Source organism: Larus michahellis, chromosome 8 (assembly GCF_964199755.1).
Source record: "Larus michahellis chromosome 8, bLarMic1.1, whole genome shotgun sequence".
Taxonomy (NCBI): Eukaryota; Metazoa; Chordata; class Aves; order Charadriiformes; family Laridae; genus Larus; species Larus michahellis.
In genome coordinates this window covers 12,366,227-12,393,419 of record NC_133903.1, presented here as the reverse complement: position 1 = coordinate 12,393,419, position 27,193 = coordinate 12,366,227, and the positions used below count along the sequence as shown (strand labels likewise).

General features: G+C 36.9%; 1 protein-coding gene across 1 annotated transcript in view; it reads right to left on the bottom strand.

Moving 5' to 3' along the window:
• LOC141747000 (uncharacterized) overlaps nucleotides 1-27,193 on the bottom strand; it is a 99,346-nt gene that overhangs the window by 54,152 nt on the left and 18,001 nt on the right. Inside the window, exons 9-27 of the mRNA XM_074596391.1 lie at nucleotides 26,603-26,768; nucleotides 24,959-25,141; nucleotides 21,765-21,917; nucleotides 20,538-20,682; nucleotides 17,441-17,599; nucleotides 16,618-16,736; nucleotides 15,247-15,528; nucleotides 14,062-14,217; nucleotides 13,432-13,616; nucleotides 12,458-12,640; nucleotides 10,962-11,053; nucleotides 10,599-10,768; nucleotides 9,201-9,360; nucleotides 8,041-8,120; nucleotides 6,653-6,833; nucleotides 5,387-5,542; nucleotides 3,326-3,459; nucleotides 2,166-2,324; nucleotides 933-1,113 (exon numbers count right to left, since the gene is read on the bottom strand). Coding sequence (XP_074452492.1) covers nucleotides 933-1,113; nucleotides 2,166-2,324; nucleotides 3,326-3,459; nucleotides 5,387-5,542; nucleotides 6,653-6,833; nucleotides 8,041-8,120; nucleotides 9,201-9,360; nucleotides 10,599-10,768; nucleotides 10,962-11,053; nucleotides 12,458-12,640; nucleotides 13,432-13,616; nucleotides 14,062-14,217; nucleotides 15,247-15,528; nucleotides 16,618-16,736; nucleotides 17,441-17,599; nucleotides 20,538-20,682; nucleotides 21,765-21,917; nucleotides 24,959-25,141; nucleotides 26,603-26,768 — 3,044 coding nt within the window. The remainder of the gene's footprint in view (nucleotides 1-932; nucleotides 1,114-2,165; nucleotides 2,325-3,325; nucleotides 3,460-5,386; nucleotides 5,543-6,652; nucleotides 6,834-8,040; nucleotides 8,121-9,200; nucleotides 9,361-10,598; nucleotides 10,769-10,961; nucleotides 11,054-12,457; nucleotides 12,641-13,431; nucleotides 13,617-14,061; nucleotides 14,218-15,246; nucleotides 15,529-16,617; nucleotides 16,737-17,440; nucleotides 17,600-20,537; nucleotides 20,683-21,764; nucleotides 21,918-24,958; nucleotides 25,142-26,602; nucleotides 26,769-27,193) is intronic.

Genomic DNA, 27,193 nt, shown 5'->3' with positions numbered 1-27,193 from the left:
TTGTGATACAGTCCCGGTGACTCACAATTATTTTATGACAGACAGTCGCAAAGTAATCTCCAAATTTTTAAAACTTCAGAATTAATCTAACCTTAGGATTTTTCATCTCTAAGATAAATGTGATTTCTAAAAAATATCCATACATATACACAAGTGTTTAATTTATAGCTTAAAATACACCATTAAAATTCTGCTCAAGTGTCCCATTTTCTAATGTTCTTAAAACAAACTTGATCACTTCCTAGAGTAAAGAATTTTTTTAAAACATTATTCACTTGGTCAGTTATCTCAGTCAAAACTTAACAGGACATTACAGGTCTACATTAAGAGCATGGCCATCAGACAAAGTTATCCCCCTCTGCACAGCACAGGAGAGGTTATGTCTGCAACACTGGATCTGGTTTTGGAGCACTCAGATCAAAGTGGATGGTGAGAAACCAGAAAGGCTACAGCAGAGGGCTGCTATGATGATAAAGGGCCTAGACAAGACCTGTGACAAGAAGAGAAGGAGCCGGGCTTGTTTAGTCTGGCAAAGGAACAGGGGAATCTAATAGCCGCCTACCGCTAACTTGAAACGGCAAAGATGAGGAATACAACCCCTTCAAAAGAGGCAGACAATACATGGGACAATGGCAACAAATTGCACTTTGAGAGACTAAGGAATTGCTGGAAGAGGCTAGCCAGCTAGGCTGTGGGAAGTTGGAGGTTTTGAAAACTCAGCTAAACAAAGCCACAGCAGATGTGATCTACTGTAAGGAACAGTCCAGATTTAAGCAGGGGACTGGTCTAGATAACCTCCAGGGCCTGTCTCTTCCAACCAGTATTTCTATGATTCTGTTACACCCACGCAAAACTATCTCACGAAATCCCAGTAGCAAGTTTCAATGCCTGTTTTTCTAATCACAGACTGGAAATGGTTTGTGGTACTTCACCTTCCCACTTCTTCAGGCCATTTCTGGATGCGTCTTTCCACTGCAGCCCAGCCACAAATGGCACGTGGTCATTATACTGCACCTCAAAGTTGGTGCTGCTCTGCAAATAAACCTGAGAGTTGTGCGAGTGCTGCAGCTGGGTTCTATAATTCACCTGTTTTTCCAGGACTTGCATGGTAAACTGGAAAACAAGTGAAGCAAATTTAAATAAAAACAGGATCCCATCTCCAGGGCTGTCTAAGCTTACACACACACACAATAGCAGGAAGGTCACAGCTAGTGCCTCTCCTCTGCACATATGCCATTCACTTTATAGCTTTTCATGCTTGCTGACCAATTACGGATTGGGGCTTCTTTAATATGCATTTGTTAAATCTACTGAAGATTCAAACTGAAAATTTCCACTAATTTTTAGACCATTTACTTTGTTGGAAAAAAAAAAAACAACAACCCACAATTCTACGTCAGTCTATGCTGGGATCACAGATATTCTATGCTTAGAGGTACTTCCACTGGAATTAGAATAATTACAACTCACTTCAGAAAACTATTACCTGTTCTAAGACAATAACAGATAAGACCTGCAACTTCCAGGAAATAACACAAGAATTTATAGGAATAGTTTCTGTAGCTTCTATAAGAACTTTTTACAAATAAAACAAAGGATAGCAGGGTATGCCAATATAAATAATTATTTTCTTTCTTTTCGTATCCCATAAAATGCGCTGCAAACGAAGGCATAAAGCCCCTCTGAGGCTTTTAATTATACTTTACTACATGGGAAAACTTTTTATTGATCCAGGGTAGAACAACAAACAAACAAAAAGAACAGGTCTGATCTTAGTTCAGCTACTGCATTCCATACCAACTTCTACCTAAATGCTGAAATATTCTCAGTTATGTCCTTCCACATTGTGTGAGCAAAACAACCTTCATAAATCTCTCTGATCATTTTATATGCACAATTGCTGCAAAAAATTCAGACCACTTTACACTCAAACTTTTTTAGTATTTGAAAAAATCCATCTATTTTCTTTCTCTTGTTCATTTTAAATGTCAGTGATCTCTATGTGCCTGGGTAAAGACCCTACCAAACTCAAACTTATTAGGTCTGGATATCTGACTTACTAATACCTAACACAGTTAGGAAAAAAAAAGTCTTAATAAATAAATTCATCCCAAATTTTTTCTTAGTTTGAATGGAAGGTCTTACTCTTCAACAACCATGATTACCTCCATGAAATAGTTGACTAGAGATGAACTGGAACTATTCTTAAATGCTTGGCTGATCAGCAGTTTCTTCTTGTTGTTTATTTCATCCCAGTGTTTCCCATAGTTCACTTCCATCTGGGAGGAAAGCCAAGATGTACTCGCTTCATGTTTCAGGTGAACCTAAAGAACAGAAAAGTACTTTTTTCCTGTAAACCATGCTTTCTCTTTTATTCACTGCTGTTAACTGCCCGCAGAAATATTCCCAAGAAGCAACGAAGATTAAAGCAGAAAGAGTTGCCAATTTGCCAAAGCAAAATCACGTTTCATTAGAAGATATAAATTCAGTGTACAAAGCCCAAAACTTTTAGTTTTTGCGTTGCTAGTCAAATTGCTTTTCTCAAAAGCTAAGGTAACTGGACTCAGGTACTCCTGATGGACTGCCCCATATGGATTCACTGTGCAGCTGCAAAGCCTGCCAAGATCTTGCTTCATGGGAAATCCTAACACTTCTTGACTTCAGTCCAACTTGGACCAAATCAAATCCGAAAGGATACAAAATTTCCCTTTAATTCAGCAGCTTATTTTTCAGCCAGCTCTCTGTTCTGCAGCAAACACCCAGTATTAATGGTGATTTGCCTTTAAATTAACTTTTGTCTTCATGCAGTCTGTAAAGGAAGAAATTTTAAACAGATCTGCTTTTCTGCATGAAAGGGTCACCCACACTGAAATTTCTAAGAAAGCATACAAGTCTGAACGAGAAAATTAATACAAAACACTGTAAAATGCTTCATTTTCCAGACATACAACTTCTGATGAATAAGCAAAGAGAGATCCTGACTTTTACTTACAAGAAAGATAGAACAAGATAAATCATAAACTTATTAATACTATTGTTTTATATATAACAAAAATATTCACAACAAACATTCTGCAGAAGTTCTGTGAATTAATACATTAAAAATTACATCACCGGACAGTTCCATCACTTACAGCTGTAATGGACTGCACAAATTAGCAATTTGACTAGATAGCTTTGTCTACACAGAAAGCAAAGAGAAACAAGCTGAGAAGAAAAAGACTGATCCAAAAATGACATCCTGGGCATTGCTCTGTTTAAGCCCCTGAGAATGGGATTGACATAAGGGTACTCAGTACACAAGTGCTTTGGTCAGTATCTCTACCTTGTGATTATAGGTCGGAGTCTGCATACAGTGAAATTCATGCCCAATATCAAGTTTGTACACACCATGTGCACCTGTCTCCACTTTAATCTTTTGGTGAGTACTGCATTCATGATGAAGATTTTTTGCCTCTCCTGTTCAAGTTAAATCACAGAGTTAACCTATTCACATTAATCAGAAGTAAACTTTCAAAATGTTAATAGTATAAATCTAGTGCTGGCTTCAAGGTTTCTGTTTTTCAAAAACATTAAAGTGAGATTTGTCTATTTTTAAAGATATATATTTGTTGATTTATGCTATGAATCCAAAGTAAAGCACACATTTAATGCACAGTGAGTTTGTATTTGCTAGAGAAGTGATCTAAATCTATGAAAATGAAAACACTACCACAGTAAAAATTAAAAGACAAGTAGATATTTAATTCAGGTAAAACATCTGGCAGTATGTTCTACAGGCTAAAGGTAATGACCAAAGTTTGTGAAGACTGGTAGCAACCAATACTGGTATAATTGCATTAGCATGAAGTTCAGCTCAAGAATTATCTTCACTATCTGCTCAAGATCTAGACACATTTTACAGATTACAGTCTTGTGAAAACACTCTTTCTAACACCTGAATTTATGTTCCTGCAACACGTATGTGCAATGTAACAGCACTGCTGACTACAGACATGCTGTATATGCAAAACAATCTGTAAAACTTCAGAAAAAATGTATTAGGCATTGCAAATTTTTTTTTTTTTCCCACAAGCTGTACTACAAATGAAAATCCTAGGAACAGTCATGTTATAGGCTTTGCATGTAAGAGTTTGGGCCTTTGTTTACTTTATTAAAATTTAAGATGCTTTTATGTTCAGATGATTGGAAACATTAAGAATGGAATGGAAATGATCCAATGATTTAGGAAAACTTTGTTTAAGAAAAACAAAGGCTCTCCTTAGATGTTTTCCGTATTTCCACATTCTTTCACTCACTTTTTCTTTGAAAGCAGGCACTAAGTTTATTACTTAAATGGAATTTTATCTGGGTGAGGTAAAAGCACTACAAACTAATCATGATGAACCTTTGCAGTTTTCTTGGGGTCTCGCAATATTTGATGTTTTTCTGTTACCGCTCAGCTCCCAACATCATGACATGACATTTCATCTTAAACAAAAAACAATAATGAACTTCTAGCCCTTGTGGTCACTGAGAAAAAGCTTAAAATAATTAATCTGATTAATTATAACAAGTAGGATTACTTTCTTCCTTTTCTTTCTCTATAAATTTTTTTAAACTAGTACTTCTACAAGTAATCACTTGCTGACCACTTCAGGTGGAACAGTTGCCAAACTGGGTTTATATCAAAATATGACTTAAGCTCTAAGTATATAACTTCATAATTACATAGCTATAGCTAGACATCATCTAATACGTGTTTCAGGTATGTTTGTGTTTGTGTATATAAAATACTCTGATCAGCACACCATTTTTAGCAAAATTATGGGGTCATACCTGTGTAGGTTTAAGAAAACTTTACTATTCATATTGCTACGTACTGCCTCTGAAGGTGCAACATACTTTACATATACAACCACCCTGAATGCATTTCATGATTAGCTACTACAAGTATTCAATACCTTGATATAATTGTCTGATGTTCACCTGCTTTGTCTAATAAAACTAACGCACAGTTCATACATGTCAGCCAGGAGGACACAGATAACCATTTCCTGGAAACAGTCCCTCATATTTTTAAGTGTATGTATGCAACCATTCATTTTGTATAAACACCTGAGAACACAAACCAATTTGGAGCAATTCCCATTGAAAAAGGGATTTTTAATCAAATGTTGAACATGCTTGTGAAAAGCACATTAAAAAAATGAACTGTTTTTAAATGCAAACTCAAAGAGTAAAGTTTATCAAACTGAAAAGATAAACTCATCCTCGGTCTCAAATCACAGTTTAAAATTTAACCGAAATCTTTCTTGTTAAGAGAGTGTCCTAATCATACAGGCAAGTAATTTGCAGAAAAATGAGACAAACAGAATGTTTTTACTTTCCCTCTTTTTCACTGTACCTAGGAGTCCATATTTTATCTTCAAACCATGAGACCACAAGCCCTCACTTTGCTGGAGAAGACCCACGACGTGAACTCCAAGAACACCTGGAAGGTAAGTCTCCCCTTCCAATAAGTATTGTGTCAGCTTATCATCAACCTTTTTCTCCAGAAATGCTACAAAAAGAGTAGAAGTGATTATGCAGTGGTAGAACATGATGTTACTTTAGCTACTAAGAGGAATACTACAGTGGGAAAAACACAAATGCATTCATTTTCATCCTGTGTAACTGAGGAACCCCGTGATGTACTCTTCGTGTAGTAAGCAAAGACAGAGCTGGATGTTGAGTCTCTTTCTCTGACTACATCTACAGTGTGTAGACCACATTTCTCAGATACTGCTTACAGTTTAGAGAAATGAATCCAGCCTAAGCTGCTTCTACAAAGAAATAAATTCTAACAGACTGATCTTTTCATGAACATAACGTGAACATTTACTTCCATATTAAGTCACAGCATGGTTGTGGCTTTGCAACAGAAGAACTGGTGCAGCCCAGTTCTTAGGGAATAAGAGTTTGAAATCAGACCAGAACTGTATTTAGATGCAGTCACTGGCAATCCATCTGAAAGGATGGAGATTTCACCAAATTGGCATTCTGCATTCCTTAAAAGTTAGTTTTATTTGAAAACATTGCATAATCCTATGACATTTCAATGTCTTTGCCACAGGTAGACTACAGTAAGAAACACTAAGGAAAAAACGAGAGCCTTAGACTTAAATTACTGGTTTATTCCACTGTATTAATTTACCTTTTAACGAATTGATGTCATACAACTCGTAAAGCCCTCTTTCTGATACTTTCTATTTTCCTGTTAGTGTATTTGTGAGAAAAAGAAGTATTTCAAGATCTTTACAACAGGTCTTAAGAGACATTTAGCTACATATATGTGTCTCTGCACTGTTTTGTACAAGGAAAAGTGAAAACCAGAAAATATTCTAAGAGCTGTTATTGTTTTGGCATTTTTTTGTTAAGCGATCCCTTACATCTTACTTTCTGCACCAGTAATTAAACAGTAATAAAAAACGGACTTAGAAAACAATTTATTTTATAATTTCTATTATTGTGAAATACATATTAGTACTAATTTATCAAGAATAATCATTTTAAAAAGCAGTCTTACTGATTTGAAAGGAACTTCAGAAATATGTGTCCAAAACCAGGCAACCCTAACAGATAAGGGCTCCAGAACTTACATTTATATGGCAAATACTTATTGTCCTCTAACCTGAAAGAAATGCAGCATCCTTCAACAAATTATTCAGGGATACTGAAAAAGCTATCTTCTTGCCAAGTTGTTTAGTGATGTTTCCTGACAGAATGATAGGACTGCTTTGCTTTATCAGCTTTACCTCCAGTTGGATCATGTACCTCTGCTCTCCACTTAGCATCTGCAAATCTGTCATTCCCTAGAATAAACAAACAAATAAAACACCAAAACCCAAACCCAGGCCACTCAACAGTAAAAACTGATTAAGTTTTGAGAGAGGAATAGTATAGACTTGGGCATTTTAGAAGTCAGATGAGAGGAGGAAGAAAAGAGATTTTTTTCTATACACCCAACAAACGCCCTTCCACCCCTCAAACCATAAAAGTTGCTGTTAGTAAATAATAGAAAGGAAAGATGGATTTGTTTTTTCCAGTTATACAAAAATCACAGTGGTGTGAGATGCTATTTCCTTCACTTCCTGCTGGCTTCAGTAGTGACTGAAATCACTAAGGATGTTACAATACTGGGCCAAAAAAATAATATGGTGTTACTGAAAATACTGGCAGTCTCACAGAGGTAACTAGATTCACATTGGACTAGATGCAAATGCAAAAATCTGCAACGCTAATTAGCGTTTGGGTTAGTGGGAAACATCCAAAAAGTCTTTGCTGAAATATTACTCCAGAAAAAAAAAATTATCTGTAAAATAATGTGCTCACTGTAGGAAAATGCAGAGTGTTTGAAACTGACTGGCTTTGGAGGCCCACGTAAGACATGGCAATCTGCTATGGGTATCAACTGCGTAATGAAAAAATTGTCCAAATCCTGGAATATAAATAAAAATGTCGGTAGAGTTTCAGTGATAAACTGCTCCCCGCATTTTTTTTTGCTTTTTCATTTCAGAGTTCAAACATTGGAATTCTCTTACTTATTCCCCAGTCCTGTAAAAACCAACAATTTTTGTGACATAAAGAACAGTATCTTAGTGATTCTTTATAGAGTCCACAGGAGTGAAGAAATTAGCCTGGGCTTACTCAGAGTCTTTACGCATGGTCAGAATACAGGTCTGAAAACCCATTACTATATATGCACATAATGAGCCAAAGTCCACAGGAGTCCATGGATCTTCTCTACTGACTTAACACTGGGAGCAACTCAAAAGTTTTGAGCACATCTAAATGTGAAAAAATTGCTTTAGATTAGCGGAAGCCATGCCTTAAAACCTTTTAAAACACAGTGATTTAGCACTGATCTACCTCAAAAATATGTAATAAAGAGAACAGGTAATTTCTCTAACGGATTGCTCACAAAACTATTTTTCAATATGCGTGTTTTTCATTGCCTTTCTTTTCTGTTTTTATTTAAGTATGCATCCTAGTATGAGAGCTCATGACCTGAAAACATACCTTAATGTAATACACATCTCTGTCATCTACTACGAGTTCCAGGTGTCCAATTCGTGAATTTTTAGAAAACTCAATTCTTCCTTGGAGAAAAATAAAACTTTTTACTTTTTCTGGATGTATACTGTTCAGTGATGCTTCATAAAACTGTACCCAAAAAGATAGTTGCTATTTTTGTGAACAATATATTTACAGAATTAAAACATAATAAATATTAGAGTAAAGGAAAAAAGGTAGGAACAGAATTTGCAAAGGCACTGAAGTGTCCTCAGAATATACATCTCATTTTGAAAGGACATTCTGAGAATACTGATTGAGAAGAGGCAACGAAGCTGTCTCCAACAAGCTAGCTTAGTTCTGGAAGTGATTTATACGCTTCTTTTAGGCCTGTGCTAAAACTTGTAAGCTGTGTTGTGCTGTAGAGATGTTTCATGAGCTCAGAGCACTGTGCATGGAAAGCCTTGCACAGTGTAGGTATATCTTCCATGCAATCCATTTGAAAATAACCAGAATTAAAAACAAACAAATAAAAATATGGAGGGACAAGTTCTAAATATGTGGCTTTGATGTATTCTACCATACAAAACAAAATATCCCTTGTCATGCGTGGCATGAAGATGAAATATATTGTCTATATTATTATAGACCATATATTTATCAGTTTATATTTCATCAATGTGTTTGTTGATTTTGTTTTCTATGTTACACTGTGATTGAAATGTTACTTTTTATTATAATGCACAGCAATATCATAGTCAGTACTTCATTGATTTGGCAACAAGTAATTTCATGTCATAACTAACAGAATACATCAAACTAAAACTCAGGAATAGTAAAGCCAGTTCAGCATATATAAACGATTTCAGAATAATCCACTGTGTTCCTTAGCCTTAGCTTCCTCTATACTGGAAACAGCTTTCCTCTTTAACGTGAGTTTGTGAATCAGGTACTGAACTTCTGACTGTGCAAAATAGTCTTAACCAGGCTGCAAAACCCACTGGGAACGGGTGTTACCTAAAGCAGTAAGTGAATGGCTATCACATAATAATGTGGTTTTAGCATTAGATTATTGACTGAACTATATTGCTATTTCTCTGTTAATTCTAATAAAGTTCTCCTAACTGACATTAACTGATGATCTGGTTCTTAGTCGAAAAACTTACCATCAATCTCGATTTTTTTCTTAGGTTGTATAAATTGGATTCTGAATTTCTTCTGTGGGACACTAAAATTTAGGTCAACACCAATATCCCTTTTCAAATCTGACTTCGGAGTCCCAATAAAGAAGTGAAGGACAGCTTCACTTGGGATCCATGAGTTCTCCTGAAAGAAACAAAGGATAACCACATTTGCAATCGGCGCAGCATTTACAAAACAATATATCCCACTGTGTTGCATGATCATAGGCACCTTCACCGCCACAATAATTTTTCACGTGTCTGCTTTTCAAGATTTTCAGCAAGAAATTTCTTTTTTCCCCAGGCTGTATTTTCTGTTCCCTGTCCAGTTCTTGTCTTGGGAAACGCTCTCTGAACACCTTGAATTTCACAGCATACTGACCTTCTCTTGAAATTATGCTGAATCCTGCCAGAACTTACAGAAAATCAGACCACACTTTCAGTTATAAATTTAAGCTCTGAAGCTCAGGCTTAAGTGACTAGAATTTGGCAGGGCTGCCTTAAGCCCTTACACTGTGGCAGTGTCAGCAGTGGGATGCACAGCACCATGAACCTACAATGGGTGCCTTAGTTGACAGTTTCAGCCTTGCCCTGCCTACAGATGCCAGATTCTGGGGCAGAGGAAAACGCCTGTTCCCTTTCCTGCTTTTATTAGAGAAAGTCAGAAAAACAAAATAAAGAACAGAAAGTTACTCTGCTAATTGTTCTTACCTTAGTGTCTTAGAGATACTAAGCACTGTATGAATACAGCCAAAGCCCAAATTGTCTCAGAGTAAAAAGAATACTTGGGCTGTGATAGAAGACGTCAGCCACTGCTCGTGTTAAACACCTATACTATCATTTTAGAAAATGTCATAAATTCTTACTGTCCCCTGCAGAAGCTGAAAATCATTCCTTTCCCGGGCTTGCCCAAACAAACATATTAAAACAACTGACAGTGTTCTGGAGTGGATTCACTGGAGCCTAACTTCTGCTTTTAAACAAGGTGGTTAATGTAAATTAACGATTTGGGTTTTGAGTTTTTTTTATCACAAAGAGAAAAAAGTCATTGAAGTAAGGTCAGGTTGTTTAGTACTGGGCACCAAGTCAAAAATCCTGGTCTCTACTTCCAGATCTATCAGTCTTATCTAACCAAAGAACCATCTAACCAAATGATTTGTGTGCTCTGTTTTGTATATGGAAATAGTATGTACCTACTATCCGCATCAATAATTCGTATTTGTTTTCAACATATTTTCCCACTATAATGGGAACGGAAATAATAATAATAATGTAGACCTTTGAAAGCCAGTTAAGTTGAATATATAGTACTGAGATATACCATTCTTTCATCAGCATAATAAACTAAAACTAAAGCCAAAGAAAAGCATGCCATAATGGTACCTGAGGAATATAGTTACATGCAGCTTCCACAATGTACTGCTGCAGGCCTCTATCTTGCTTAGTTAACGTGACAGCCACTCTCAAAGGTCCAGTAAGGGGGAAAACCAAACCACCGGCTGGGTCAGGATACGACATTTCAGAACACAGCTGCCAGCCAATAACCTCAGACACTGGGGAAAGACAACAGTTGAACATCCAGTTAGAACAACAAACAATTAAAACATGCAAATGAACGTTGCACTGAAGACCTTTTAGAACTAATATGTAAAAAAGAAATTCTACTGAATAAAACAATCTGTTAGGGATATTTCAGAATGATCAAGCTTTCAAAGACAAACACAATAGATGCATAGACAAACTCACCTTCCTTCCTAGTGCAAGATCTGGTTTCTGTGTGGTCTTGGAAAACATCTACATCTTCTGTCTCATCCACCACTGTGAAGTAGAGTTTAGAGCTACAACCAAGAATTTCAGAGAGTCACTTAAAAACAATTATGCTGAAGTTACAGCAATACAGAATTCTCAGTTGTATCTTCTCCCAGATGGGAAAAACAAGAAAGATGAAGTTCTGCTAAGATCAGTCTACACTTCTACTAATTAGCACTGATTTTTAACCACATTTTACATGTTTAATATGTCACTATCTTGAGATTCTTCTGCAGTTCTTCACAGTCAGTACTAGATTTCTCTATTCTGAGCAATTCTGAGGTCAGCTTATTGCAACTCCACTCACTTTCTGGCTTCTAGACATTTCCCCCCACCCTTAGGCTATGCATGGACATCAGTTTCATTCCAGTCTTGAAGTTCTTCCAGAACTTCAGAACTTCACTAAACTGCTTGTACAAGAATCATGGTCTCTGCACCTGATAGGAGCAAGAGAGTTAATGCAATATCTGATAGACTCTACAGTCAGTCTTTTGTTCAAATAATACACAATACAGGTTTGTCATTATTTTGACTTTCGCTCTGGTCTGTCATCCATCCTAGCTGGCAGAAACAGAATTCCATCAGTGAGTTTCCCAGAGTCCTAAGGGAATGGATGGTTTAAATGCAAAGTCCAGAGCCTTCCAGCTCTTTTCTGAGCTGCATATCCTACAGTACCGCAATGTCACAAATCAAGAGAAACAAAGGAACGACAATCCACATACTGTAAGTAGTTCATTCACGTGTTGTCATTTCTAAGAGGCATGTAGTTGACATGCCATTTACAGTATATGCCTTCTACTTGGACTTCTAACAAATCTAAAAGTCCAACGAAAAGAGAAAGCCAGCAGAAAAAAGAAAAAGCTAAAAAGCCTAGCTTGCATTAACACAGGTAATTAATTTGCTTTACATCTGACAGTTGTTGAGGTGGTATTTTACAATGTTACCTTTACCTAACATTAAAGAACCTAACTAAAAACTCACCAGAAGGGTATGAGCGCACTTCATTAGTACTATATTCCAAATTACTCCAGTGTTTTGCTAAATACCATCTGTAGAAGTACTGCTAAGCTTTTCCTCCACCGCTTTCATACCCTGAACTAGATTCTTTTGACACTAAAGTTCCAGAAACAGCACTGATGTTCAGTAGGAAAAAACAGGAGAGTACAAAAAATCATTTACAGGAATTTTATCATTCTTTTATCATAAAGCTTTGATTTGAATGTATGTTCTTATGGTAAAACAACGTAAAATGCACAGAATAATTTCCCCTTTCTGTTCTTCTGAATAGCAGATTTGGACTATGAGTCAGACTGAAACAGTTTGGTTTTTGACAAAATATATTTCTGCTTTATTAATGAGCCTGCCAGTTAAGTTCTGATGCACGAAAGTTATCACAGTTACTATTTTAGGAAGATCTCCTTGCTTAATCTTACCTGAAATTAATTATCTCCATAGATTCTTCTGGAGTGTTCAAGAAAACTTTGACCTCTTGCCCTTTTTTTACCTGGATTCCCCCATCAAGACTAGTAGACGTCCTCATTCCTGCTAACCAGCTTAGGCCAGCTTGTCCCAGAGTTCCCACAGTTCCCATTTGGGCAGAAAGCTGGACAAATGCACTGTTGAAAGATTCAGATATGTATTTTTTTATGAAAAGCACTTTCTTTTTAAAGCCCTTAATTTAAACCATAGGCTGCTCATCCTCTTCAATAAATATATAGCCTTTGATACTGTAACGTGGTATATTCTAACATTAAAATCATGACAACTATTTTGTTTCAGGAAATCACTGAAAAAATTATATGTACACAGACATACACTTTCTAACATGAATTAAAGTATAGTTTTACTAGATCTCCTACGTAACGGATTTGAACTCAGACTTCAGCATGAAATATCAGGAAAGGGAAAGTGATTAGGTTTGAGTATCATGGTGTAAGTTTATCTCTGTTTATACAGCACTTAGTGAAGTTTAGTGAATGTATTCATGTATAAAAAGCTACAATAGCCAAGTAAGGAAACACAGGGTTAAATTATCCATTGGCTTGTAGATCCGTAACCTGTAACTGCATGTCTGATCCTAAGAAAAATCAAAAATGCCATCCCTGTAACAGGTAAAGCATTCAAAAGATCATGTGCATGCAAGCATTTTGGAATTTGATTTACAGATAGGGAGGAATGGTCAGCTTAAAAAAGTACTGGAAAAGCACAGCAATAGAGTTCAAAATCAGACAGGCAGGATAGGAAACGACTGCTGTCCTTCTAGCATAGCGGCCATTCAGCAATATAAGGCTGATGACTGCTTGAGTTCTTCAGGAATCTCCTAATTGATTACAACAGACATTCACATCAGGAATTGCTACTTGACATCAGGAACATGGAAAAGTGACAGATTTGCAGCAGTTATTACCTTGGCTTGATATAACCATTTAGAAAAAAATTTGACTGTTGTTTGAAGTCCGCATTCCCTTTGATTTTTATGTTGATTGCTGCTGAAGCATTGACTGCCAGCTGAATAGGAAAGCCTGAAATTGCTGGAAACTGCAATTCTTCAGTGGCCAAACTCAGCCTTTTATTAAACTGGACCTCTTGCCCCTATGATGAAAAAACACAAACAAACAAATAACAGAATTTTATTTTGCATAATAAAGTCCGCATTCAAGATATAACTATCCTCTATATTTCTCTGCTGTGAAGGTGTTTTTAACTGAGGTGATTTGGTAAATAAGGCAAAAGAAGCCGAAAGCCTACATCTGGCCAGGGCATGAGTTAGACACTAGTCATATCCCAGTGCAAGAAATAATTATTTTTCCTTTAAGCATGGATGGATTTGAATGAGAAAAGCAAGAGATAAGAACCATCAGACAACATAAAAATCCTTGCCTAATGTACTGAACGCTGTTTACCCACAATATATACTGGTGTCTATTTTAGAGTTCAATTTAGAGAAATAATAAGTAATATTTTGTCTTTCACATATCTGTCAGAAAGTAGTTTCTCAAGGCATTTGCATTCAAATAGAAAAAAAGGTTCCTTTTACCTTCAGAAGCTTGACAGCCAACTCAGCCAGATTTAAAGAATAATGTTTCATTTGTTTTCTTAAATCTTCACAATCCAAGAAGCTAAGTTCATTTCCAAAGATTTTCATGCTTAGCTCACATTTCAGCAGCTCCTTTCTCACTGTTCTCTCAGTGAACTGACATGCAATAAAGACATAAATCAGGAAGAGAATGATGTTTGTATTCATTTCCTTTCAAACTCATAATAAACAACTTGTCAGTGAAGGCTATGTTATTAGTAAATAGACATTAGGCTCCCTTTTATAAATTATTTCAAGACCACTTAAGACCTTAGATTAGTACCTGTTCTTTCCAGCTAAACTTCAGCTCCATGCCACACAAGCTGACTTTCACTATGAACACAGGCAATGTCTAGTCCTAAGATGACTGGGCAAAAGAAGTGTAGCAATACATACCCACAAACAGATGAAGCTTTGAAAAAATACAATCTCAATTAATACAACATTATGGATGCCATGACTGTCAAGTAAACTGCTAAGAAGTAAAAAATTTACATTTTCCCTCTTTATGAATCAATACAACAGCAACACAACATGAACATAAGCTTACACCGTAAGAAGAAACTCTAAGAAGATGAGTCCCAAGGAGACAGACGGTCTAAGACAAACTAAATAAATCATGGGCCCAAGTTTTCCAGATAATACATTAACAGTTGAAGTCAATTCCCAAAGCCTTCCTGTTATATACATAGAACATAACTCTCTCCAAACATGAGTAAATTCACAAAGGGTCAATGTAACATCTGACATCAGTCTGGGAAGTCAGATCGCAATCAGCATGACTCAGGAACTTAACATCAAGCAGCTGTTTATAGTGCTGCAGAAGTCAAAAGACAAAAGGACATCAGCATAAAGAAGATCAGAGCTCAAAATGCTGAGAGGAAGCCCAAAACACAAGCAACATACTCCCCTGGCTAAGAGTCATTGTTTTGAGACAATAAAAGAATCTGAAAAACTGAATATCTGGCTTTTTGTTGCTTTGTATTTTATGCAGCTGTTAAGTTCTCTGCAAGTGAGTGGAACAAGCTACATAAGCTTTATGCAAAGGAGTCACAGCAACACAGAGCAGTTGTCCAATGCTAGATGGGGCCTTAAGTTTAACCATGGAATATCATTAATTTTTCCAAGATCTGCAGAGTCAGTTACCTTTTTGACTAACTCACTCATCTTACTGTACTTTCTACCAGGACAATTCTGCTTAGCTTTTCTCAACTTTGGCTTGCCAGACTTGGTCACAAGATGATCAGCAGGGCTGTATCGCTTCAAAGTCAGCTTCCTCTGCTTGACTTTTCCTGTTGTTTCCACTGGGTTTTCTGACTTATTTTTAATTTCATTATTGTTTGCAAAAAAATAGTCACTGAAAGTAGCAGGCTTCTGCCCAAAAATCTTCTGCACAAGAGCTTCAGCATTCTCTAATCGTACACCAACCTAGGGGAAAGCATACGTCACTGAAAAGCCTGACGATGAGATACATAAGGTATATTCACTTCTATAGACAGAAATTAAAAATATACATTCAGATGCAACCTTTATGTTTTTCTACAAGAAAGATTTTCCATACAAGATCACAATGGTCTACAAAATTTAGTATCCTACCTCATGCAGCATCCAATACCAGTTAGTTTAGTATTAACTCTTTCCAGTAAAAACTCTTTAGTTTGTTGATTGTGTGAAGCTCAGTCCAAAATAAAAAATCCTTTTTTATTCAGGTACTGGTTTATTTACAACATAATGGGACAGTTTAAGCTACTGCTATCTTAGCATGTTACAAACAGTATTTTGGTTGGAAAACAATAACGCACCCTTTCAATGCTCCTGAAATAAGATTCTGTTTGGAAGTTTGACTAAAATAGTATTACTAACACTTATAAATCCAGAAGATATCACACTGAAAAAATATCTTGTTCCCTTGCAAGCTTAAATTTGAGATGTGAAGGCTACATTAAATTCTTTCTTTCACATACACATTTTTACCTGCAGTAAAGGGTCCATATGCCAAACATTGCTTTCTCCTGGAGGCACAGTAGAGGCACAACTAAAGATGATGAGGCTGCAGGCAAGCCATTTAAATGTCCCAAGCATTGGATGCTCAATGGGACTAAAACAGTGACTTCAGTTAGGTATATGTGACTCTATCTCCTGTATTAAAGGAACAGTGTACCCAAGCCAATCCATTTTCCACTGTAAATCAACCGAGGGAATCTTACTGTCCTGAACAGGAGCAAGAACAGTATCTCAGAAAGCACAGACTTTTATCTTTCATTTGAATCAACAGCAAGTGCTGAATATAACTCACTTGCCTAGTGTATGCTACTATCAGAGTTGAAGTTCTTTTATTACAACTAAGTCTGTTACACAAAGGAGTCATCAGTCTGAGGCAACTTTGCTGTAGCAGTGAAAAGCATACCTTGCTAAAGGAACTGTAATGGGAAAATAGAACACAGTTCTTTTTACTTCGATATACCAAGTATCCCTTGAGAAGAGGGATTAAAAAACAAAAGCAGCCCATAAACTTGCCTCCAGTAGATTTATAGCCTGCCCCATAACGTGAACAGTCAAATTTGTCATGACTGATCGTGGCAGAAAGGATGCAGGAGAAAAGACCACTGATGCTTCCATATTTCCACCTGCACCACCTGCAATATAAAATACCAGTTGTCTGTCATTGGGAGATCAGCTATTCGCATATACTTTGCAAGTCTTGTTCTTTGGGAAACTGCAACTTTGCACATTAAGAAGATGGTGAATAAAACACTAAGTCAACAGGTGAAATTATTTAACTTTTTAGTATAGCAAAGACTTTAATGGACGTTACTGAAAGCCTAGTATGCGACCAGCACTAAAAGAAGAGCATTTACAATACATATCATACACAATTGCACTGGAAGAGACAGACAGAAAATCAAAATGTTACTCTGAAAAATATTATCTAGCATTTTTGCTAAAAACAAATGATGAACAGATAGTAAAACAGGAAGGAATGAGTCTGAATCTTTTCTTATACCACGGAAAGTACATGAATCAGAAGAAAAAAATACATCCCAATCCCCTGTTGCTACAAAGGAAGCTCACTAAGGAAGAAATCAAAAGTTGCTTTTCACAAAAATAATCTAAAACTTCATTGGTTCTTAGTCTCCTCTCCCACAAAAGTAAAGTTGCGTCGTATCTGGCTTGCTGGAATTACATTTGACATACACCAATTAAGGTCAGAGTATAATCAAGCCTACATTTGCATTAAGCCATAAAAATTAAAATTCTCTGGAGCAAGATATAAAAGACCAGAAAAGCCATGTGGTATTTTAATAATCCATATGCTACAAACCATTAAAACTCCACATACCTGAATGGAATGTGACATCGGAATATGAAGAGTATTTCCATGTCTCCCGGTCAAAATCTCTGCTAAGGATTTCATCAGGAATAGAATCTCGAAGGTGCTCCTTCAATGGATCATCCGTCTCCAGGAGCTGAGAGAGGTGACTCCAAACAAAGGAGCCCACTTAAATTAAACAAAGAAAAGCATTTGGAAATTAGAGAAAAATTAAAACAGTTTTAAAAACTGAAACAGGGCATCTTTTTATTTATTTATACCAGAATTAATCCTAAACCATTCCCCTGACCACAAAAGAATTGATTCATTTTCAGTACCATTCAAATTGCTCTGATGCACCTACCTTTACAATGGTCAACTTATTTAAATACTGTCTTATTCTTTACAATATGGCATGTGAGGGGCCATTCACTCCCTAGTTTCATTTACGCCTCTCAGCTAACCTACGCAGGCAAGGAGGTAAGGTTAACCTACTTATTTGCTGTTTGCAAAGGATCTTCTATACTAAATTCAAAGGAATGATGAAAAAAAACCCAAGGTACAACTCTAATACAGACGTTAGAGGCAGGTTGTGCAGCTCAAATAATATTGGACTGTTTCTGTTCCTTCTTCAAAGAACAGATGCGCCAGAATTATTTAAAAGATGTTTTTATTTGTCAGCATCACTCATTTTGTTCTTGAAAAATCACTGACCCAGTGTACTGAAACATTCAAAAAAAAAAAAAAAGTCTGGGATAGACAGCAAACACACTAAAATCTTAAAACAAGTTAAAAACTATAAGCAGAAATAAACAAAGCCTTTTAAAAGGCAAGCATTAAGCAACTTCAAATATAGGGAGGTCTATTAATCAGATACCCTACACGAATACTGGCAACACTCGTGGACTTGTAAGAGAAAACTGGCAATAGTTTCTTTACATACAGCAAACAGATCATTCCAATAGAAAGAATCTTACAACTAAACAGTTGTGATTCAGAATTAGTATTTCTGCATGACACTGTGCTGATTCATGGTTTGGCCATGTATGCGTTATGGGGGGCGAACGTAGTCCATGCGTTCTGGAGTCTGATTCTTAAATGGAGGCTTTTTTTCCTCCTGACAATAAAAGATATCAGGCTTCGCTGGTAGTTCAGTGCACAGACACTGAATATTCTGCAGTTCCCTGCACTTTTCACAACACAAATCCTTTTTTTCATATTGCTTTTTCTGAATGCAGCAACTAAAAACTAGTATGTGCTCTATACCTTCAAAAGCACTTGTTACTCAATAGTCTTATTACATGAATTATTTAGGTGTTACATCAACCAAAGACAAAGGATGGAAATTAACAAAATTAATGAGTCATACATTAAATTGTTTAAAACATAAAACATTTTGGATGGACTCGTAGAGTGCTTCATAAATCAGACAGTTTATTTTTTCCACATAGAGCCACAGGGAGGAGAGTCACTGAGGTTACACCTACCTTGACAGTGTTATGTAGACTGATGCAAGTTCTCTCTGTCTGAACTCTAAAAAGAGGGGAACAAGTCCCCTCCAAACCACAAGCCACATCAATAGGTGAAAACAATGCTGAGCCTGAACTCATAATCGCTGCAGGATATACTGGTCTGGACATAACATCCTGATAAAATGGATACACAGCTTGAAGTTCAGAGCTGGCTAGGATCCAGATACTTCAGAGTGCAGAGTCTGCTTTCATCTGCCTGCAAACAATCTTATAGATATCCCTTTCATGTTTGCTCCTTCTTGACAGATTTAAAAGCAAAGGATTTGTCTAGAGGTATTCTTTGTTGAATGTGGTGAAACCGTTTAGAAAAAAATCCCTTCACCCAAAATATGAGATCAGCTTAAACATTTGTGTACTTTGGTAATAAAGAGCTGACAGGATTCTGTGTTCTCTTATATAATGCACGGTTTCAGTTCATACTAGCCCAAATAGCTTCTCCTTCAGATAAGCTACTTAAATAAACCGAGTATTTTTAAACACAGTATAGATTTTCTACTCAGCATCAGTTCTCAATTCAGTCTCTCATGTCAGTAATATAGCTCAGGTAACAATTCATCATGGAACCACAGAAGCAGGAAGCAAAATTTAAACAAACTATAAATAATTAAGAAATTATACTTAGGCTAACCTTTTCCCCAAATGACTGCTACACTGCTGGCCAGCTATTATACAGTTGGATATATGACTAATACCCCTCACAAAGTCCTTCTCACAACATTCCTAACACAACATGTCCCAGTTCCCACATTTTGCTTTTCCCTGTGTTATAAACAGTTTCTTGATGTCATTTGTTTGCCATTAGATCCACAGTTTGAGAACTGTGATCCTTAGAGGACTTTCAGTTGACCTGCAGAATCACCTCTGGCGCAGTGATGAAGCACCTCCCACTAAGCTTTGATACTAACTGCAGGAAGCCTTAAAATTCCTAAGTATCCTACAATTATCTAAATGAAAATCAACAGGCCTTTCTTTGCAGTCTTCAGATCTGTTTAGTTTCTGTCTAATGCTATCTTTAAAATACTGTGATCAACATTAAAACCATATCAAAACTGATGTAAAATAGCTGCAAAAGAGGACAGTACCAAAGAAAGACCATGGTAGCGAGTCCTTATAATAAATAACTGTATTACATCAAGTAAATGTATAGTAAACGTGGAATTTAGGAGCATTAAAAAGGTAATTAAGAAATAGTAAATAATTTTATACCTGCAGCTTGCAGTATTTTTTTCTGCCACTTGCTTCTTTCTTGACTTAACAAAATGTAATTCGCAGTTATCCATTTGTATTTCTAATGCACTAAACATTAAAACAGTTCCACACAGCTCTTTCTCAAGAGCAGACAACTACTGAAATGCTGCCAGTAGAGGGAACTCGTTCTATGAAGAGTCACTCCTTACTGACTATTGCTAAAATAACAGTATCACAATTCCAACACAAAATGTAACAATCATACAAACAATCTTTTAAAAACAACCTATGAAGTTTTAAGATTAAATAAAAATTGATACAGATTGGTACCATTACACCCGTAAACTAAATGTTACACTGAAGTATCATTTAGGAAGGAGTAAGACTTCAGCAGTTCCTTGGCTAACCTTGACTGGATGTTTCTTTCAGCAAAGTCTTTTGTACTTGTTTAAATAACTCTTCATTTGGACATTTCATTGCTATATAATAAGCAGCAATCCTTATTTCCACATCTTCGCTGCTTGCTTGATAGAGCTGAACTAATACAGCATTCTAAAAGAAAAAGATAAAAAGATAACCAAAAGACAATTACGATTTATTCTCCTAAAACACCTCATGTATGCATTTTCAGGTACAAGTAGGTTTTTCTTTCTGAAAGAGATAGCTATTGCTTTATACTCGACAAAGTCATTTCATGCAAAACATACACAAATGTATGTACATATTCTCTACACTACCTTATACACAACTTTCCAGAACAAACTGTTGCTATGACCTGAATCCTCTACTGACTAATTTATACAAGACTGTCCGCAACACAGAGCCTCACTTGCTAGCGCAACAGTTAATGACGGTTTTATTTCCACCACAAGGGAGAGTTGTTCTATTATATTCCACATATGTGCCACAGCTAATACACAGACAACAATGGTTACATTTTTCTTAACAGGCTATTAAGATCACTACTTCTGGTCTCAATCAAAGGGTAGGGCTGTAACAAATTTATTCTGTTCAATACTTCCCAGGTATCCACAAATACGAGTTGTTTGGTGAACTCCCAAGAATCAAGACATTGGTGACTGATTCTAGTAACATTTCTATTAGCATTCAACACCTTCAGTGCACCCACAGGGTGTCAGTTTAGCCATTCATTTGCTAGACAATGATGGGGTGTACGACAACATATAGATCTCATACTTTCAACAGGTCTAAGGAGCAACACTGAGCTTCATAACTACAGGACAAGAAGATTATGCCAATCCATGCTGCAATTAGATTTTAAAAAGCCATAGAAAATGCTTCTCCAAGTGCAAGTTCCATGTGGACCTTCTTCTTCTGGAGCAGGGCTGCCAAAACCCACAGAAACATAAGCCACCCAACTGAAGTAACTTTTTAAGAAGTCATAAACATTACCTCAGTCACTGGATGTGTTACCTCAACTATAGCAAAACATATTATAGGTCTGTTTATCAGGGTTGTCCTACCAACCTCTCCAACAGCAGAGGAGCTCTGCTGGAAGACACGTTTACACTTGTTCCTTATTTACTTGCATGTTTCATAACTATTCCAGAAAGTCAAAACTCTGGGATAGTGCCAGGAAGACATCAGTCACCTGCTGGCAATAAATCACTCACCCTGACAGAACAGGGAATGCGCCTGAAGGCCTGGATAGCAGCTAGACGAATTTCAATTGGATTACTTTTCAGGGAAGCACACAAGCTCAAAACAGGAGCTAGCGATGCTGCTGCCAGTCCTGCATTTCCAATGGCTTTTAACACCAGTTGCACCTGTAAATACAAAGTAAGGTAGAATAAAAAGTTCTCCACATATTGTCAGCTGTACATGAAATCTTATTGCATTAACATTTTCTGTGCAAAATTCTCTGTTTAAAATGATTGCTGATCATTTGCGAGGGTTACTGCAGCCCCTATTATACCAGCTATACTCTGGCTTTAGTGTGAGAACAAGACTCACATGAATATGGACGGCTGTTCTAATGCCATGTAGCACTTGTAAGTAAAATCTGGCTTAGACCTGGTGGAATAGAAAAGCATTTTAAAAAAAGGCCTGCATTGTAATGGAAAAGCAGAAGTCATGGATTTGATATGCAGTAAAAGTTTTTCAAGTACTTTGATATTTTTTTCCCTTTTTATCATAGACATTTTGACCTTTTAGTGATACAACATGGAGTTCTGGACACAGCAACAAATTGAAAATAATAATTTATCAACAGATGCAATAATGTTACCAGTTTACTTCACTAAACATACAGGAAACCTGTGCAACTTCAGAACCCAGAAAGCATATTACTGCTGGGAATCAATGAATTTTTAATGACAAGCTCTGTATTAAAGTTTAGAGACCAGGGACTTCAATGCAATATGGTGCCTGATCTTCCTTTTACCAACAGTCCCCTGGAAACAACTATAATGAAGCCAGCACAGTTAAAATGTTCAAAAACCTTCCACAACTGTAGGTTGAAGACTCCCGTTCACTGTTGATTTGAGACATCAGGTGGAACGTCTCACCTATTCTGCTCTGCGTCTTTAGTAAAGTTATCATAGTCAAAGATACCTCTCCTACAGCTGCTGCTGAGCTTCAAGAGGCTGCTCCACATTCATCAGACAACTGTGTTTCAGTGTTAAGCTACAGAACAATTTTCAAGAAGTTAATGAGACTTGGGCAGTCTTTCTCACCGTGCCCATCTTCATCAATTCCATTTTCTGATTTACTAATCTCTTGGCTAATTTAAATCAGATTTATTGAAAGACAGAAAGGTTTTAAAAAGCAAAGTTTTTATGAAAACATGCAGTTGGGTGGGTGTACTGATTTTGGTTGGGATGGAGTTAATTTTCTTCATAGCAGCCTGTATGGTGCTGTGTTTTAGATCTGTGACCAAAACACTGTAGGTAACACAACAAAGTTTCAGTTATTGCTGAGCGGTACTTGCACAGCATCAAGGCTTTCTCTGTTCCTTACTCTACCTGCCCAGCGAGTAGGCTGGGTGTGGGTAAGAGGCTGAGAGGGGACACAGCCAGGACTGCTGATCTGAATTTACTGAAGAAGTATTTAAACCGTATGGCATCGTTCTCAGAAAGAAAACTGTGTGGAGGGAGTGGGGGTGGTTCCAAGGTATCCACTGCTCAGGAACAGGCTGGGCATCAGTCTACTGGTGGTGAGCGACTGCTTTTGCATCACTTTTTGAGGTTTGTTGTGGGGTTTGATGTTGGATATTTTTCCCTTCACTTACTAAATTGTCTTTATCTCTACCAATGAGTTTTCTCAGTTTTGCCCTTCCAATTCTGTCCCCCCATCCCAGCAGGGGGAGTAACTGAGTAGCTGGATGATGGTTAACTGCCTATCAGGGTTAAACCACCACAGAAGAGCTGAGAAATTAGTGCCCTTCCCCACAGAGAAAGATTGCAATATAAACCAAATAGACATTTGCTTCATTTGGTCGGCTGCTGGCAAACTGGCATGTATAGGCATCCAGTCTAGCAGCACAACCCTAGCTTGGAACTACCCGTATGGCACTCTCCTTGCCCAGCCGGCAGCAAGCGGGGCGAGAGGAAGATGCTCAGATGACTACAATAATCCCACTGACAGTCGATTAGCAACATTGAAATCAAAGCTTCTCTTCAAAATCCCACTCCACATCCATCATTGACAATTTAAATGGCTGTTTTGATTTTTTTAAGTACTTCTTTCTAAGAGCTCAGTAGAGACCAGTGAGACCACCCACCAGTGCAGTGTTGCCTCTTTCCAATGGAGAGCCCACACTTTAAAAGATATATCATTTTTTCCATTTTTTTTCTAATGAGAGTAACGTATCCCCTAACCATGTAAAGTCCCAATTCTACCAAAATGAACTAGGTAATTTCACACAGCACATAGTAAGAAACTGAAAATACACACAGAAAGTACGATTCTATGGCTAACAGGAAGACAAAGAAGTTTAGCAATGGAATCTCTTTGGGGTTTTTTTATCAAAATTTTGTTCAAGGGTCCCAATACATAAAATCTTGGGGTTTTAAGTTATTCCTTCAACAAATGGGTTAATAATTAAAAGTGAATGGATTGCTCACACTATATGAAGAAAAATGCAAATCCCATGTGTTTATCTTGCACACTGGAAAATTAAACAGACACAAATACCTGAGACAAACTTAGCTCTTGGGCTCTTACAGCTATCTGATACACTGTCACCAGTATCTCCATTTTCTAAGCATGATAAAGAAGAACCAATTGTTTAGGTAGATCATCAAACAGAAGATATAAAGATATTTCTTCAGCAGCAAGTGTCAGTTAAAGATAAAAAGCCCCAGAACTGTGACAGGATTACCCCTAACTCAAGATCCCATAAAGCAACTAAGAACGATTTTCCTCTCCTGTTAGCCCTCCAATACCGTGACTGACTTACAGCCAGTAATGCTGGGACTCAGCAGAAGTTATTACCCAGCAATAACACAAGTAACACTAACTGTACATGGATTTGAGTCAACAAAGGAAGAGGAAACTTTCATCAATGTACCATTTTACAGGGGAGTGATGGGTGTTCTTCACACTGATGAACAGAGTGAAGTTTGCTTCATCAGAAGACCCAAGGCTTTTCCTTATTTAAATAGCCAAGAAAACCCATGATGATAGGTTGTACTTGTTGGATTACAAAGTTTTATCTGCCCATCCTACCAAAGAATATTCATTTACAAAGCTTGTATTCATGGCTTTCTGGAAATCCACCGAATGCCATTTTAATCGAACAAGTTCTAGATCATAAAGGGAATAGAAAAGTGAAGCATTATATCACATGCTTCCGTATGACGGATACCTCGCTGAGTCGTTCTGAATCTTGCACAGTACAGTTTCTTCCCAAAAATTTCCCAAGAGTCCACATCACACTCTGCACAGCAGGTACACCATCACAGGAGTTATAGGATGAACAAAACCTATGCAAGAGAGCAGTTACTCCTAAGAAGCAGCTCTGGCTTGCTCCCGGTGACTTCAGCAAAGGCTGTAAACAAGCACAAAAAGAACAGGGCGTTTCAGAAAAATCATTCTCACAATTATTGTAACACACCATAGAAAATAAATGTATCAAAATATTTACATATTAAAATTAAATCTCAACAATGCTTATTTTCAAACAGCCCTTAAAGGATTTAAATAAATAAACAAGAAAGGACAATCTTGCAGAGATATAGTGGAAAATTTTTCCGCCTTCATATGTAAGCATACAGGCTAAATTAGTGTCAACATGATATAGAACTCAGTTCTTTTCCAGAGAAATCATGCCCTGCATGCCTAGGAAGGAGTGTGAAAACAAATCTAAACAATTTTCCAGGACCCTTAAAATAGTAAAACCCTTACCAGTACACAGTTTCCCCCCAATACTTAGCAAAAAACACAGTCCCACCTCAGTACTTAGCAAAAAGCACTGACAGTTCAGTAAGTCATGGGCAGTTTACCCATTTTTAGAATGAAAATGAGTTTTTTCTGTCCCATAAACCTGCAAATTCCAAATTTCTGTATCCTCTGAAGCAAGCCTGTTACTGTTGAAAATCCCACCACTTAAACCAATGTTTGTGAAGCCCAAATGAACTCAAGATGAATTATTTCATGCAAATGTTGGGGAAAGCCTGCTAACACTGAGAGCTGTTTTTCATACGGTGGTCAGCACCTGTATGATTTGGAACAGCAAGTTGTGATACACTCCGCAAGATTCTCCATGGCTGATCAATGGTTCATTAGCACACAAGTAAAGCAGGCATAACATTTTACTTAATTAAAAAAATAATGAGTTAGTTAAGCTACAAGACTATCTATGATTTTACTACCCAGAACACTGCAGCTTCCCCAAAGAAACCACAGCAAGTCCAACTTCAGACTCTAAGACCACGACAGATTACAGTGTACAAACCCAGTAGGACAACAGATCTTTAAAGGAAAATGACTGCAAAATGGAGCCTGTATTACTCTGTATACAATTAACTTAGTGAAGGAAAAATGTCAAAAGCTGCAATAGCAGTGCATATACAAAGGACTGAAAAGTCTCCAGGTGCTAAATACAAAGCTTGTAACGGACCAAACTGCAGAATAAAGCTCTCTGTCCAAAGCAGGGTGCAATGGCAACGGCATCATTCTCCTCACACTGACCTGACCACGAACCCCAAAACTAATGAGCACAAACCAGACTCTGGAGTCCACAAGGTAGTTCACACTTTTTGTTCATTTTAAAAAAAAAAAAAAAAAAAAAAAAAGTCTCTAGCCCACACATGCAAATCAAGCTCCTGTGACCAAACAGGACTGCATCCTCTTTTGGAATCAATATTAAAATAGCCAGTAGTTTCACCACGAAAATCACCTGGACAGAGGTGGTTTTGTACAAATCTGTGAAAAAGACTAATAAAAATATAAAAATTATGAGTCAGATAGATTGATGATAATTAAAAAAGAAAAAACAACATCCACTCACAGCAAGAGATTCAATCATGCCTGAGGTGGGTTTAGGAATGAATGAAAATGACCAGAAGAAATATTCCACTTTGTCTTCCTCGACTTCTCCAGAAGCTATAATTTCTTTCATTAGGACGACACACGCCTCTGTAGCACAAGATGGGAGAGCATCTATTAGCGGCTGCCTATAACACAAGAAAAAAGTACAATTAAACTAAACTGGGTAAAAAGACTTGCAATCAGAGTAAGAGAACAGTCTGCATGGGATTCTTTTTAGCTCCTAAAGTTAATAACCTTGTCCTGAGTAAAATTAGTCTAAAGTTAATAGAGAAAGTGGCAGAGTAGTTTAGATTACTTTCTAATATTTAAGAATATTCACTTGACTGTTTGTCAAAATCTGAGAATGAACCTAAGCCAAAACAAAATTTGTCCCTTTTGCATGAAGGAAAGTTTAAGATATTGTTACAAACATAAAACCTGGCATTAGATTGATTTCAAACAGGCTGATGACATTTTGTACTGAAATCAAGTAAAAACCTTGTTTCTTTGTTTTCACTTTTCAGAATATTGATTTCAGAGGGAGAAAAAAATTGTATTGATTTTAATAATA